The 16,803-nt window shown below is 39.6% G+C and overlaps 1 protein-coding gene across 3 annotated transcripts in view; it reads left to right on the forward strand.

Moving 5' to 3' along the window:
• ankrd11 (ankyrin repeat domain 11) overlaps positions 1-16,803 on the forward strand; it is a 184,268-nt gene that overhangs the window by 146,108 nt on the left and 21,357 nt on the right. For all 3 annotated transcript variants that reach the window (XM_061764094.1, XM_061764113.1, XM_061764103.1), the window contains one exon: positions 4,834-4,966. In XM_061764094.1, coding sequence (XP_061620078.1) covers positions 4,834-4,966 — 133 coding nt within the window. The remainder of the gene's footprint in view (positions 1-4,833; positions 4,967-16,803) is intronic.

The raw sequence follows: 16,803 nt of genomic DNA on the forward strand, positions 1-16,803 counted from the left end.
TTGACTTCACCAGACTGTTGCAGTCTTCATTTGAAATGCTTTTCCAGGCCTTGACTGCAGCCTCTTTCAGTTCTTGTTTATTTCTGGGGATTTCTCCCTTCAATCTCCTCTTCAGGAGGTAAAATGCATGCTCTGGTGGTTTAAGGTCCGGTGATTGACTTGGCCATTTTAAGATATTCCACTTTTTCCCCATTATGAAGTCCTTTGTTGTGTTGGCAGTGTGTTTTGGGTCATTGTCTTGTTGCATGATGAAACTTCTCCCGATTAGTTTGGAAGCAATTTTCTGTATATTTCCAGACAACATGGTTTCATAGACTTCAGAATTCATTCTGCTGCTACCATCATGAGTTTCATCATCAAGAAAGACTAGTGAGCCTGTTCCAGAAGCAGCCCTGCAAGCCCAAGCCATGACATTACCTCCACCATGCTTTACAGATGAGCTTTTGTGTTTTGGATCATAAGCAGATCCTTTCTTTTTCCATACTTTGGCCTTTCCATCACTTTGGTAGAGGTTAATCTTGGTCTCATCAGTCCATAAAACTTTGTTCCAAAACCTTTGTGGCTCATCTCTGTGCTACTTTGGAAAATCCAATCTGGCCTTCTGATTGTTTTTGCTGATGAGTGGTTAGCATCTTGTGGTATGGCCTGTATATTTCTTCTCTTGAAGTCTTCTTCGAACAGTGGATTGTGATACCTTCACACCTGCCCTGTTGTGGTTGGGAGTGATGTCACTGACTGTCTTTGGGTGTTTCTTCAGAGCTCTCACAATGTTTCTGTCAGCAACTGCTGTTGATACCCTTGGCTGACTTGTTTGTTGTCCGTAGCCCAGTACACCAGTAGTTTCTTTCTTCTCCAGGAGATTCCAAATTGTTGTATTGGCAATAAACAATGTTTGTGCAATAGCTCTGATATATTTTCCCTCTTCTCTCAGATCTCAAATGGTTTGCTTTTCTCCCATAGACAGCTCTCTGGTCTTCATGTTTGCTTAACAGCAAATCCAGTTTTCACAGGTGAAACCCGAAGCCAAAAATAAGCACTGTCTAATGTCGAAGCAATCAATCCAAAAGCCAACACCTGAGCAACTAGAAACACCCATCAGTCACATTCCAATACTTTTGCTCACTTGAAAGTGGGTGGCTTCAAACAAAAGGTGCTCTGTCCTGAGTTGTTTAACACATCTAGATGTAAATACCATGAAATAAAAGATGGGATTCTGAACTTTTGTTTCATATTCATCTTTTGAGCTGAAACCCAAATGTCTTAAGTATACAACAAAAACAAAGGAATTGACCTTACCGTTCCAATACTTTTGGAGGGGACTGTAAATGTCGACTCCTCGACTGATTGGTATGCAGGTCCGGTACACACACACACAAAGACAATCGGCCTGTTTTTGTGCCGATAATGCCACCTCTTGACCAAGCCCGACAAATGCCAGACAATCTTATGTCTAATAAGACTCCTAACACACATCAGACCTAAGGACAATCTTATAGGACAAGATTGTCCTATAAGATTGTCCTTAGGTCTGATGTGTGTTAGGAGTCGATTCATCCAGATTTTAGGGTCCCAAACAGGTCAGGGCGGACAATCTTAAATAATGAACGTGTTCAATATTATGACCAAAACTCTTCGTGTGTGGGGTAGGGCGAATTCTTCTGAGTAATGACGGCGAGAATAGTGACGTAGAATATAATGTACCCAGTTAAGGAAGCACCCAAGACTGACAAATACAGAAGTGACTGCAAATGAAAACAAACATGTCTTACCCAATGTTGTTTATTTGTAGAAAGTGGTTTCCCCAGATGGCAAGAAGTATTTTCCAAAGGAAGTCATTTTTTGAGAACATCACCATTTTGCAAGGCTCAGGGCGCTCGGCTCTGTCCTTCGGGAACACTCGGGGAAACATTATTAACATATATATTAACATATATATTCAAATAATAATAATAATATTCACACATAAACACTGTAGCAACATACACATACAGATAATATAACAATGCAAGCATATATTCTTCTTACTTTGTGAAAGACAAGTTAGATTTTTTTGATGCAGTTCAATCGTGACTTTTTTCTTCTGCTCTGCAGCCTTCTGATGAAGTGGTGTTATCTGCATGCATGCACCACACTGCCCCTTGGAGGCCAAGGTGCACACAGTAGGAAGAGCACACCCTCTCCAATACAAGAAACACACACAACAGCAGCACAGACTGACATAATAATCGCACGACACAGGGAGTGACTGACATAATAATCATGCGACACAACAAATCGATAATGAAATTCGTTGCCAACACATAATAGATTTTTATCAATTCGTTGGTGCAGTCCTACTTGGATTACTTTTGTGCTCTACTGGCTGGTTTTCATGTCACAAGTATGTTGTTCTATATTGTTTTCATACAGCAATATATATCAATATAATATGTATATCTATATATATATGCCCGCGACCCTAGTGAGGAGAAGCGGCTCATAAAATGGATGGATGGATGGATGGATCTATATATATATTTATATATATATATATATATATATATATATATATATATAATATATATATATATTTATATATATATATATTTATATATATATATTTATATATTTATATATATTTATATATATATATATAAATCAACCATTGTCTATAACTGGCAATGAGTCTTTCACATCTCTGTGGAGATATGTTGGCCCACTCTTGCAGAATTGTTTGAATTCAGCAAAAATGGAGGGTTTTCGAGCATGAATGGCCTTTTTAAGGTCATGCTGCTGCATTTCAATCGGATTCATGGCGACTTTGCCAAGCCCACAAAATCTTGATTTTGTTTTTTTTATTTTAAGCCATTCAGAAGTTGACTTGCTGGTGTGTTTTGGATCGTTATGCTGCTGCAGAACCCAAGTGCGCTTCATCTTGAGGTCACACTGATGGCTGAAAATTCTCCTTCAGAATTTTTTATTAAAGGGCAGAATTCACGGTGCCATCAATCACAGCAAGTTATGCGAATCCTGAAGGAGCAAAGCAGTCCTAGACCATCACACTACCACCACCATGTTTGACTTTTTCTGCAATGCTGTGCTACATTTACACCAGATGTAATGAGACACACACCTTCAAAAAAGCTTAACTTTCATCTTGTCAGTCCATCTAATATTCTCCCAAACCTCTTGGGAATCATTCAGATGTTTTTTGGTAACGTAAGATGAACCTTTATTTTGTTTTTGGTCAGCAGTGGTTTTCGCCTTGGAACTCTGTCATGGATGCCATTTTTCCCAGTCTTCCTTATTGTTGTGTCATGATGTTCTTTTTCTGAAATGCTGTGCTACATTTCCACCAGATGTAATGTGACATGCACCTTCCAAAAAGTTCAACTTTCATTATTCAGATGTTTTTTTGCGAACGTAAGACGAACCTTTATGTTGATTTTGGTCAACAGTGGTTTTCACCTTGGAACTCTGTCATGGATGCCATTTTTGCCCAGTCTCTTCCTTATTGTTGTGTCATGAACGCTGACCTTAACTGAGGCAAGGGAGGCCTGCAGTTCTTTAGAAGGTGTCCTGAGTTACTTTGTGGCATCCTGGATGAGTCATTGCTCTTCTCTTGGGGTAATCTTTGTAGGCTGGCCACTCCTGGGAAGGTTTACCACTGTTCCATGTTTTCGCCATGTGAAGATAATGGCTCTCCCTATGGTTCGGTGGAATACTAAAGCTTTAGAAATGGCATTTGTAACCGTTTCCAGACTCATAGATGTCAATTACTCTATTTTTTAAGGTGTTCTACAATTTCTTTGGATCGTGTCATTTTGTTACAGCTTTTTTAGATATTTTGTCCGTCTTGATTTTAAAGTGATTTCTTGATTGTACAGGTCTGGAGGTAATCAGACTTGGGTGTGATCAGTGAAAATTAACCAAAAATTGTGATTAGCCGCAATTAATTCATGATTTAAAAGGGGCGTATTTACTTTTTTACACAGGGCCAGGTAATTTTCCCCAATTTTTTTCCTTAATAAGTGAAATCACATTTTTGTTTTAACTCCCCATTTTTAAAAACACCATTCAAGCAACAAGTTTGTAGGGTGAATACTGCAGCTGGCTACTAGTGTGGACTGAATGGGTGGCAACAATGAGGAAATTAAATGCCAGTATTTTGAGGGTAATAGCCCGTCAGCAACATGTTGGAAAAAAAGAACCAGTTCGTTTTTTTGACCAGTGAACTTTGTTTAAAATTTTTAATTATGAACTCAACGAGTTAATTTTTGAATTGAGTTAACTTTGAACTAGTTCAACTAGAAAATGAACTTTCTCAACACTGATCCAGTATTATTTCACATAGCAATATATATATCGCAGGTTTAAAAAGAAAAAAATTGCGTCATTTTTTTCTCCCCCAATATCGTGCAGCCCTAGCATTAACGATAATTACAATTTTAAACTCTAATCTGTTTGCAATGTCAGTGTTATTCCTGGTGAGCATTAGTTTACATTTGTTGACAGCACCTACATGTGTGGTTGTTCCAGCAGCTTTAGACTGCAGAGCTGACCAAACCTCCGTCAGCTTTGCCTTTCCTAGTTTTTCGTACTTTGTACTGTAGAAGTGAAATGAGTGGCATTCCCCTCCCCCATTTCCCCTCCAAAACACAAGCACATAATGACACCCAAACTCCTAGCCAGGGAATGCTACAAAATGTATCTCTGGCTGTATCTACTACTATTTCACTCAATGCTCTTAAAAATCAACATAATTCAAATGGCAGTTAAATGTAAAATATTTTCTAATCCAAGCTTTTTGTCATTCTCTGTGGTATTTAATGAGCTGATTGATGTTGCTCACAGGAAAAAGTGTCTTCAAACAAGACTCCCAAATTGGACCGCAGTGATGGGGTTAAAGAGATGAAAGAGAAGGCATCGAAAAGGAAACTGCCATTCACAACCGGACCAAATGGAGACCAGAAAGATTCTGACTCGGGTAAGAGAATATATTATACTACTATACAGTGGAACGTCGATTTAACAAACCCCAATTTAAAGGATATCGGAAGTGACGGACCATCTGGACAGTACAAAATAGTTTCCATTTGTTGCTTAAACCAGCATTTAGTTCCAGAATTGGTGCAGTATAGGCAGAGACTGGATCACACATATTTCCGGGTCACAGATATGCAATATGACCTGATCCCGCCAAAAGACGTACCCTTGCCTATGTAGCGGCCATGTTGAATGTGGCGAAATTCCCATAAAAGGGGGAATGCATTGACATGTGGCGGCCACGTTTCTATCTATTGTTGCATCGAGCTCTGCGCAGAGAGAACGCACATGGTGACTGTGTTTAAGTGGAATACAACACACAAGTCTCTGGATTCTCGAACATGCTGTTTTTGGTACAGTAACAGTTTGGGTTTTTTTTCCCACGCCGCTCATTTATGGCAACGGATTTGGAAATAGGAAGCACATTACTTCCTCGCAGCGCATGAAAGCGACCCGCCTCAACTTACCACTAGTCACTACGACAACAAGCCTACCAGCGTGGTAAGTTTGGATAAAATTTAAAACTTTTCAAACACGCCTGCAACCCTAGTGAGGATTAACTGGTAGGGAAAATGGATGGATGGAAGTTTTGTTCTGTTATAAATTTTGACTGCAACATTCATTCATGTGCTGATTTCTGACATAATGCTATTGCCTGTTTTGTCAAGCTCGTAGCTTTTACATCACATCCCGTGATCCAACTGGAAGGGGTTGAGCTTCATGGAGTAAAGGGGCTCCTAGCTCCAGTTTCCGGTTACTTGTGAGTCTGTGTTGGACTGTGGGAGTGTTTTCATATTTTCACAATTTGATAGGAGGAGAGCATAAGGGCAGGTTTGTGTAACATGCTAACCTGACCAGGCCTGGCTTTGGTAAAGCTCGGCTTTGTGTTTTCTTTAATTAGGAAAGGAAGGACTACTGCTTGTGCTTGTTAGACTTTGGGATTTAGGGATTCAGAATTTAGTTTGTTAATAATGTTCCAGCTCAGAAGCTTGGGTAACTGCCTTCATCATCTGCTTTGGCTGAGTACAGTGGGTACGGAAAGTATTCAGACCCCCTTACATTTTTCACTCGTTGTTATATTGCAGCCATTTGCTAAAATCATTTGAGTTCATTTTTTCCCCTCATTAATGTACATAGAGTACCCCATATTGACAGAAAAAAAACGGAATTGTTGAAATTTTTGAAGATTTATTAAAAAAGAAAAACTGAAATATCACAAAACCATAAGTATTCAGACCCTTTGCTGTGACACTCATATATTTAACTCGGGTACTGTCCATTTCTTCTGATCATCCTTGAGATGGTTCTACACCTTCATTGGAACCCAGCTGTGTTTGATTATACTGATTGGACTTGATTAGGCAAGCCACACACCTGTCTATATAAGACCTTACAGTTCACAGTTCATGTCAGAACAAATGAGAATCATGAGGTCAAAGTAACTGCCTGAAGAGCTCAGAGACAGAATTGTGGCAAGGCACAGATCATCACGGGATACAGTAATCCTACGCTATATCACAGTTCTTGCTTCACTCTGTTATATTGCACATTTTTATTACAGGTGTTACTCCAATTTGTTTTTACAATATTTTTGTGTTATCCATTGCTCTTGCTCTCTCTCAGTATATTATGTGTTTAGGCCTATCATGATAGCAATTATAAAATATTGGAGTATAATAATTAAAGTACATCTTTTTTAAGAACATTCATTAATTTTTCTGTACAGCTTATACTTACTAGGTTTGCGGGCGTGTGGAGCCTATCCCAGCTATCTTTGGGCGAGAGGCGGGGTACACCCTGAACTGGTCGCCAGCCAATCACAGGGCACATATAAGCAACCATTCGGGATGTGGGAGGAAACTGCATTGTTATTCTAAAAATAATGAACATTGACATTGTAATGTAGAGCAATAAATTAAATATAAATAAAATGGACTCATGCACACAAATTGCACTTCAACAAATATTAAAATTTGGCACAGAAGTATGAAGTCATTAGTGCCTTAGCAGGCAATATAAAGTAGTAGTAGTAGTAACGTCACAAGTCTATCAAAGTAACCTGTTTTGATTCAAGATTTGTACTACTTTTCAAAAGTCTGCAGCCTTTCTTTGAACGCTGCTTTGTCAACATGTTCAATGGCTATATCTCTTACACTAGTGAGTAACACTATACGGTATATAACCTGAGCAGCCTTGCGCCACATTCATGTTTATAATTGCATTATTGGGCAAAGGGTTCCATAATTGCAAGCTGCCGGGTAACAGGACATGTCATACCGTGTTTTTTGTTCTCAGCTGAAGAAATTGGGTGGGATGGTTCTGTTTAAAATGGATTTAGTCACCTGTAGGTTTTAAGTTGTGTTATCTTTCTTGCGACTTCATACAAATTCAACACACCAGTTCGATGGTGTTAGCGGGATGGTCGCGTTCATGTAGCTTAAATCCAGTGGTGGGTAGAGTAGCCAAATATTGTACTCAAGTAAGAGTACTGTTACTTTAGAATAATATGACTCAAGTAAAAAGTAGTCATCCAAATATTTACTTGAGTAAGAGTAAGAAAGTACTCAATGAAAAAACTACTCAAGAGTAACTTGTGAGTAACTTCTATTTTTTTTTTTTATCACAGCATGAACATCAAATAAAATAATAATATATGGGAGTCGACACACACCTTAAATGACTTCATGAAGAAGCTGTTTGCTGAACAGACTTACTAATTGTGTGTGCGTGTGCAACAACATAGGGATAGTGGTAATTTTGCCATATCCACTGCCACAACAACAATAGAAACATCTGCAACTTACTGTCAGGTTCAAACAACCTTGAACATTTAATAAACAATAAACAAGGAAGGAAGACAAGAGACTGGTTCTTTTACTCGCGAGGAGAACGGACAGAGTTGTACGCAGTTACAACCTCCTACCGCTCTGCCTACACTCTGCCGAGCCCTCTCTTTTTATTTCCTTAGGGTGGTTCCTAGTTACACAGACGTTGCTGCTGCTATCTTGAGATAAGGGCAAACAGCAGCAGCAACGTGAAACAATCACAGATATGACTCATTGTACAGATGATAATGCAGATGTGTTCTTCATCAGCGCTGATTGTTTCAACCTTCGACCGCAAATTATTCCAGCCGCTATCTTTTGATGAGGGCACAGTCCTCTTCACAGACAACTTCAACTTACATGATAAAATCAACATTATACTGCTGAATAAATGCTTTGCAATAGGATTAGCGTAAACATGAGATAACTTATGTACATTTATTCTAACACTTACCGCAAGGTGTTTTCTCAAGTTAGAAGTGGGCTGAAATCTCCAAGTTTGGGCAGCCAAAATTTAAGAGCTGCGTGATAAAGCTGTTGTTGTTTTTTGAGTGTGTAAAATAAACACAGTTGCCCGGCTGTTTTCCCCCCCAAAATGAGTCATTTCGATTGTCTCGCGAAGGCTATGTGCGCGGTCATGTGACTGCCTTGTGTCGTCTGATTGGTGAAAAATGAGTCATTTTGATTGGCTCGCGAAGGCTACGTTCGCGGTCATGTGACTGCCTTGTATCGTCTGATTGGTGAATTGGAGTCAAATAACATTAGTGATCCCATTTGATTGGCGCAACGGGCACCCTATGTGGGCACCACACTAGAATACTAAGCCATAGCTCTGCATGAGAATACGCAGATTGATCATACTTTATGCGTCCCCGTTAATTTTTGTGTGTCCCAATTTTTCTGCACATCAAACAGAATCCTTAATGTTTTCATAACTATGAGAAGCCAAAATTTAAATCACAATTAAATTTCGATTAATTACCCAGCTGTACGTTAAAAGTGTAAAGGTTTCATCTGAATAGCGAGTGTGTCTGCATTAATAAATTACACTTGGAAACCGATGTCTCGCTGTCTGTAGGCTATCTATCAATAAAGCAATATTAACTTTCCATCTCCGTATTTTAAAAACACACACACAAACACAGAATTGTATACATTATATATTTAAAGAATATATATAGGCTACTGTCTATGGGCCTACATCGTCTTTCTGGATAATTGGCTGTAATCTTGTCAGGAGAGTCGCCGAGACATCGTCCTGGTGAGAGCACAGTTAATATTTTGGTCTCCCGGGTTGCCTGAGTCGCCTCGACTGATCAGTCTTGGCAGTCACAGCGTCCTCTCCTTACTCACTGAGTCATCTCTGCCAGTGAGATAGGCCCTTAAGGTCATCACCAGAGGTGGGTAGGAACGCACTACATTTACTCCGTTACATTTACTCAAGTAACAGTTTGGATATATTGTACTTGTCAGAGTAGTTTTAAAGGAAGCACACTTTTTACTTTTACTCGAGTATTTATGTTCAGAAAAAAACGCGACTTTTATTCCATCACAATAATCTAAATGCTGCTCGCTACTTTAATTTATCAATAATTGCATGCGCAATCTGTTTTTAGACTTTCATTTTCGACTTCCGCATCGGGCGCCGTTGCTCCAATCCACCATGATTACCACAGTAATGATTGACTCAAGTTCACCAATCAAATAACACAAGAGTCACGTCTGCACACAGTCTTCTATTAGGCTTCGCAGGCCAATCAAAGTGAGTTGTGACAAGCGCGCGACTTGTGTTTACATTACAGATAACGAAAAACAACAGCTTTAAAATGAAGCATAGTTTTGCCATTGCCAAGCTTGGAAATTTCAGCCCACTTCTAACTGGAGAAAACACCTTGCAGTAAGTTGCAGATGTTTTTGCTTTTCTTTTGGCTGTGCATATGACAACATTAGCCCTATGTTATGGACACAACTGTAAAACATGCTTCTTGTTTTCTCTCTCTCTCTCACACACTTTATCAACAATTCTGGTCAGCAAAAAGCTTTTTCATTCAGTCATTTTAGTGGATAAAGCAAATAATGTTTCTATAAGGCCCTATGCATGTGGTGGTGTTTTTTTTCCACTTAGAAATTGGTGGCAAGTGCGTGTGGACTCCCATTGTACATGCGTTAAAATGTGATTTGTTATTGCTGAACACAGCCACATGCAAGTTATAAGAGGGAGTGTCCTTGTGCAACCAAATTTTTTTTTTAAATGTATTTTATTTAAAGTTGTCCCCTGCGGGAGGTTGGTGAGCAGTTCAGGGTGTACCCCGCCTCTCGCCCGAAGATAGCTGGGATACGCCAATCGCAGGGCACATATAAACTATACTTTACACCGATCTGATCGGCTTGATCGGTATCGGCCGATATTTATCATTTTATCGGCTTTAATGTCATAATTTGCCGATCCAAACGATGATGTCATTGATCGGCTCCGCAAAAGACATTTACTCCGCGTTGCCGTCATATACAGTATATTCGAATCCAAAAGCTACTTTATTTTTAGCCTTGTCGCGTGTCTTCTGACGTCATTTACGATCACTTGGCTTTGTCAAATCAAACGCGACCGGATACACTCGTTACCACGGCCACAACACCAACAATGGATAGTGTGCGTATTGTGTTGGTCAAAAAAGAACAAAATGGGGAAATACTTGTGATGGTGGTAGTCACCGGTGCTTGGGAGAAGACATTCGTTCAAGAATTGCTTGAGGTATTGTTTTAATATAATACGGCTCACAAGCAGCCAATAAAACATTATGTAGCCTAGCAAGCTAGTGCTAGCACTAGCGGTTGTACGTAAACATGCCGGCGTTATGTTGAATTATGCTCTAAAGTTTTGGTGTGTGGGAAGTAATTTAATTACAATAAAGTAATTTAATTACAGTACGTTAGCACCCATTATTTATGTCATGTTGTAATGTTGGTTTGACCTGACTGAGTGGAATACATGTCCTGACTAGAGAATATTTTTTAAGATACTCAGTATACACTGACTGATTAGAATACATGTCCTGACTAGAGAATATTTTTGAAGATACTCAGTATACAGTACACAAGTATATACAGTAAATGAACATGTCATTTAAATAGACACATAGCTCCATCTTGTGATCGGATCGGTTATCGTTTTTTAAACTTTGTGATCGGCCCCAAAAATCCTGATCGTGTAAAGCCTAATATAACAAACAACCATTCGCACTCACATTCACACCTACGGGCATTTTAGAGTCTTCAATTAACCTACCATGAATGTTTTGGGGATGTGGGAGGAAAACGGAGTACCTGGAGAAAACCCACGCAGGCACGGGAAGAACATGGAAACTCCACACAGGCGAGGCCGGATTTGAACCCAGGTCCTCAGAACTGTGAGGCAGATGTGCTAACCAGTCGCCCACTGTACCACCTAAAATGATTTATCTTGATCAAAATTATTTTACAACACAAAAACCTGGTATTTAAACAGGGATGTAGACCTTTTTTTTATTCACTGCAGCTTTGTTCCTGTTTTTGTAATCTGCCTGGTGAGCCTACAGAGTTGTGCTGCTTAAAAAGTAGAAACAAAATAGTATTAACACCATTTGTTGGAGCTCAATTTGCCTGGTATTGTTATTTTACAAAGATTTTATTTGATAATGATTTTATTTATGTTTTAGATGAAGCGATGTTGTTCAGCAGTATCTCAATTTGCACATTCATATTTTTTGATATTTTTATTGTATTTGATGTTCATGCTCTGATTTAAAAAAACAAAAATCTAAATTTACTCACCGGTTAGTAGTTGTATTTTATTTACTGAGTACTTTCTTACTCAAGTATCTCAAGTAATGATTTGGACTACTGTTAGTTTTACTTGAGTCATAAAATTCTAAAGTAACAGTACCGTTTGACTTGGCCATGGTATAATTATGTTCCAGTTTTTCTGTACTAAAAAGGAAGGTGTGAGCTGAGACATACAGTGAGTGAGTTTTTTGAGAGGGTGATTTACACTGATCTGTACTCCACACATTGTTCCTCTTAGAAGCCTTTGAGATCCAAACATCTGTCCTTTGTGTCTGTTCTCAGGGCACTTATTCTGATAAAACCAGTAGGGTTACTCACCACATGGCTAGATGTATATTTGTGTGCAGCATGAGTCTCTTGTTCAGCACAAAGCATTGCAAAAACATCCTGTTAGCCATTTCCTGTCTCTTCCGCCTTGACTTCGTGCTTTAAGAATTTGATTTCCCCAAGCAAATCATTGTCAAACTGTGAAGCACCACGGTCAGACATATTTTGTCAAGCTGGTTAGGACGGTACATGACAGAAAGTGTTGTTTAGCCGAGCCAGTTTTTGTGCCGGCTAACACTTCAGTTTTGTCTGCCAAATCGAAAGCTTACCTGTGTTCTCACCTGTCTTGGGTAAACTGTCCATTCATGGCAAGGCGCACCACACTGGAATCTGGTGCTCTTTGCAGTGTGCACACCAGCTTAGCTAGCATGTGACTAGGGTTGGGAACGATAAAACGATGTGACCGGATATCCGTTCGTAAAGGGGAGAGATACGACTGTATCAGTAGCAGACTACACAATCGATACAAAATCCTCAGATATCCCGTGGACCGGATATCGCGGCGCTAGGAATCGTTTGCCTCGGTTTTCATCTCGTAAAACAAGCGTGAGAGGTCTCGCGCTGCACTCCGCAGGAAACGTTATGTTTATAACCAAACACAGCAGTGGTGGATACTAACGACATTACTAGTTTAACTACATTTCTCCATAGCGTCACTATTTCAACATGAAATAGCTTTTCAGTAGTTAAGCTACTTTCGTGGTCACAGCGATAGGAAAGTAACGATCCCCCAGGAGTTGTAAATATTGAATGCAATGTCACGTTACGTACCTTATCTAAAGTCCGCCTTGACGCCGGGGATGAAATGTGCGAACTGTAAACGTGTAGACAATATGGCAAGGGTAAGTGCATCAGCAATTTCCTTGGGCTGTAACTCAGCAAACTAAAGCTTCGTCTCGAGTCCTTGTGGTCCACTTATATGTTCATTTTGATACTGTGTGACCCTAAAAAGAAACTTCCGAGAGGGCAGGTATATCCTGAAGCTGACACAACAATCGCGAGTTGAACTAAGTTAGTCATCACGACAAACAAGTTCAAAGAGAAAGTCAACACTCAGCCAAGCAGCAAAAAAAAATAAAAATAAATAAATAAGCAGTGTGCAGTATCAGTCCTAGCTTGAATGGCACGGTGGGCAAGACCCCCCTTGGCTCTTTAAATATTGTTTGTGCAGTGTTTGTGGAGAGAAAATCTTCAAAATTAATTGTTCTATTGTTGTGGTCTATTAAAATAATTTTATATTTTTAAAAAGTGCCCAGGGTTAAGGTCTGGGGATTGACCAGTCTAGACCTTCCACTTTTTCCCCCGATGAAGTCCTTTGTTGTGTTGGCAGTGTGTTTTGGGTCATTGTCTTGTTGCATGATGAAGCTTCTCCTGATTAGTTTGCATGCATTTTTCTTTAAAATTGCCAGACAAAATGGTTTGCCAACCTCCACAGGGCAAGGGTGAAAATATCACAATCCACTGTTCGAGAGAAGAAATATACAGGCCAAACCACACATCAGCAAAAAGAATCGGAAGGCCAGATCAAATTTTCCAAAGAAGTACAGATATGAGCTACAAAGGTTTTGGAACGTTTTATGGACTGATTAGACCAAGATTAACCTCTACCAAAGTGATGGAAAGGCCAAAGTATGGAGAAAGAAGGGATCTGCTTATGAGTCAAAACACATAAGCTCCTCTGTGAAGCATGTTGGAGGTAATGGCATGGCTGCTTCTGGAATGGGCTCACTAGTCTTTATTGATGATGTAACTTATGATGGTAGCACCAGAATGAATTCTGAAGTATACGAAAACATTTTGTCTAGCAGTTTACATAAAAATACATCCGAACTAATTAGGTGAAACTTCATCATGCAACAAGACAATGACCCAAAACACACTGCCAACACAACAAAGGACTTCATCGGAGAGGGGGGGGGGGAGTGGAAGGTCTGAGACTGGCCAAGTCAATCACTTTAGCCAAATAGAGCATGCATTTTACCTCCTGAAGAGGAGACTGAAGGGAGAAACCCCCAGGAACAAACAAGAACTGAAAGAGGCTGCAGTAAATGCCTGGTAAAGCATTTCAAATGAAGAATGCAACAGTCTGGTGACGTCAATGGGTCGCAGGCTTGATGCAGTTATTGCAAGTAAGGCTTAGGCCACCAAATGTTATTTACTTTAAGTTAATAATGTCTGTTCCACTACTTTTGGTCACTTGAAAAGTGGGTCGCTTCAAACAAAAGATTCTCTGTCCTGAGGTGTTTAACACATCTAGATGTAAATACCATGAAATTAAAACTCCAATTCCGAACTTTTGTCTCATATTCATCTTTTGGTCTGAAACCCAAATGTCTTCAGTATACAACAAAAACAAAGGAATTGACCTTGCCATTACAATACCTTTTGAGAGGACTGTATATCTAAATATAAATATTAAATCTAAATGTTTCGGGTGGAACGTAATGTTTCGCTAATATGCAAATTCAAACTGCCAATAACCAGAAGTACCAAAATAAAAGCACAAGGTCAGAGAGTTTTTCACGTCAAATAACTTATAAAAAGTAAGTAACTTAAGATTGTGACTTTTGTTCATAAGAGTTTAAGAGCTGATATCTAGCCGTTTCCCATGGTGTTCTTGATCATAACCAAAATCAATTAAAAATACACTGACAGGGATCTGTGACGCACAAAAATTTGCAGGGACGCATGAAGCATATTCATTCTGCCTTCGTAGACTCATGGTTGAAGTATGACTCCTTGGTGTTAGACAATCAGAGGAAGAGTAGGTGGGCTTATCTTTGCATAGAATGAACGGGAGAGTTTTTTCTGGATTCGGTAAATTTTAATTGATGTGGTAACGCCCGCCGCGCCGCTCACGACGCAGCAAGCCGCCAGTACAACAGCATTTGTTCTGTAGATGTACACAAATGGGACAAAGAGAAAGTTAAATTATTACATTCACTAGCCTGCAGGCTTATGACCTAGCAACCTAAGAGCTCGAGCTACAAAGCTCACTCGACCGCGGCGACATAATTCAAACGGCAGCGTTTGCAGTTATGTGTTCCCCACATAACACACACACATATATATATATATATATATATATATATATATATATATATATATATATATATATATATATATATATATATATATATATATATGGGAAAGTTAACTGTTTACAAACCATAAGCACAGAGGCACACGTTATCAATGTTCAGGCAGTAGTTGACTTCAGCAAACCCATTTTCAGCGTCTTTGGGTTGACAGGTGAAGGTCTCACATCACACATCACAGTGCAGCAGCTCGGGGGTGGCCTTATTTTGTATTTCATCCTTTGTTTAACCAAGTAAAAGCTTATCAATGTTCATTGTTCTTTAGAATTTTGTTAATTATTCTTAAAAAGGGTGTACTTGAATGAATATACGCTATAATATCATATCAGTGGCATTAAAAAGAACATTGATACCATCATTTATCATGATAGTTTTTGGAAAAATATATCGTCCTAAACAATTTGCTATCGTGGCAAGCTGAAACATAATGCATTGAGAGAGAGCAAGAGCAATGGATAACACAAAAACACAGTACAAATGTACAAAAAAAATCTCCAATATAGCAGGACCGCAAAGCAACAACCGTCATATAGCGGAGGATTACTGTATCTGTACTCCCTGATGATAAGTTGCAGGGACTCATTATTCCAGCGCTGGGACTCAATTGTTTCCCGACGTGTATCCTGGGACTCACATAGTCTCAAGTGTAAAATGATCAATGTACTTAAGCTTTTGTGTTCTTCAAGTAATATATCTTGAATGGTACCAGGCATCAACATGAACAAGAAACTGAAGAGAAAAGGGTTGTCTAATATTTTTTCCATGACTGTATATATCATACAAAAGCTGTATATACAGTCCCCTCCAAAAGTATTGGAACGGTGAGGTCAATGCCTCAAAGACATTTAGGTTTCAGATCAAAGTTCCGTCTTTTATTTCATGGTGTTTACATCGAGATGTGTTAAACAACTCAGGACAGAGCACATTTTGTTTGAAGCCACCCACTTTTCAAGTGACCAGAAGTATTGGAGCAGACATCGTTAAATTACCTTTAAGTGAGTAACACTTGATATTTAGTGGCATAACCCTTACTTGTGTAGCCCTCATAGGCAGTACTCACAAAACCGTTGAACCCTCAGTTCACTGGGGGAAAAAAACCCAAACCGATTGTCGTAGGAACGAGCCCTCAAAACGCTTCAGTAGGCACAGCGACTCGATCCCGTAGCGTCGAAGCGGCAGCCCGGTGGCGTTGAGCAGGCGGGACCCGTGGCGTTCAGCAGACAGGACCCGTGGCTTTGAAATAGTAAATCCGTTCGCGTCCAAAAACAGTCCAAGCATCCGTTCGTCCATAAAACAGTCCAATCATCCGTTCGTGTCCAAAAACCAGGTGCAGACCCCCGCCCAAAAAAAACTCTCTCCCTCTGGTCCCGCATCTCCCGCTCTTCCTCTCCACGACCCACCTCCTTCCCCCAATCTCATTGGACCACCACCCCTTCAATCAATCATTAAAACAAAAAAAAAAAACCCTGAAATGTTCACAGACCCCTCGGGACGCAGGACACCCCAGTATCCATCCACACAAAGAACCAAACAAACTTTTAACTAGTTTTCACAACAGCAATTCAAACAAATACAGTTCAACACATTTTAGTCAGTACACTACACTTGCAATAACTGCATCAAGCCTGCGACCCATTGAATTCATCAGACTTGCATTCTTCATTTGCAATGCTTTTTCAGGCCTTTACTGCAGCCTCTTTCAGTTA

Source organism: Phyllopteryx taeniolatus, chromosome 2 (genome assembly GCF_024500385.1).
Source record: "Phyllopteryx taeniolatus isolate TA_2022b chromosome 2, UOR_Ptae_1.2, whole genome shotgun sequence".
In the NCBI taxonomy this organism is placed as follows: Eukaryota; Metazoa; Chordata; class Actinopteri; order Syngnathiformes; family Syngnathidae; genus Phyllopteryx; species Phyllopteryx taeniolatus.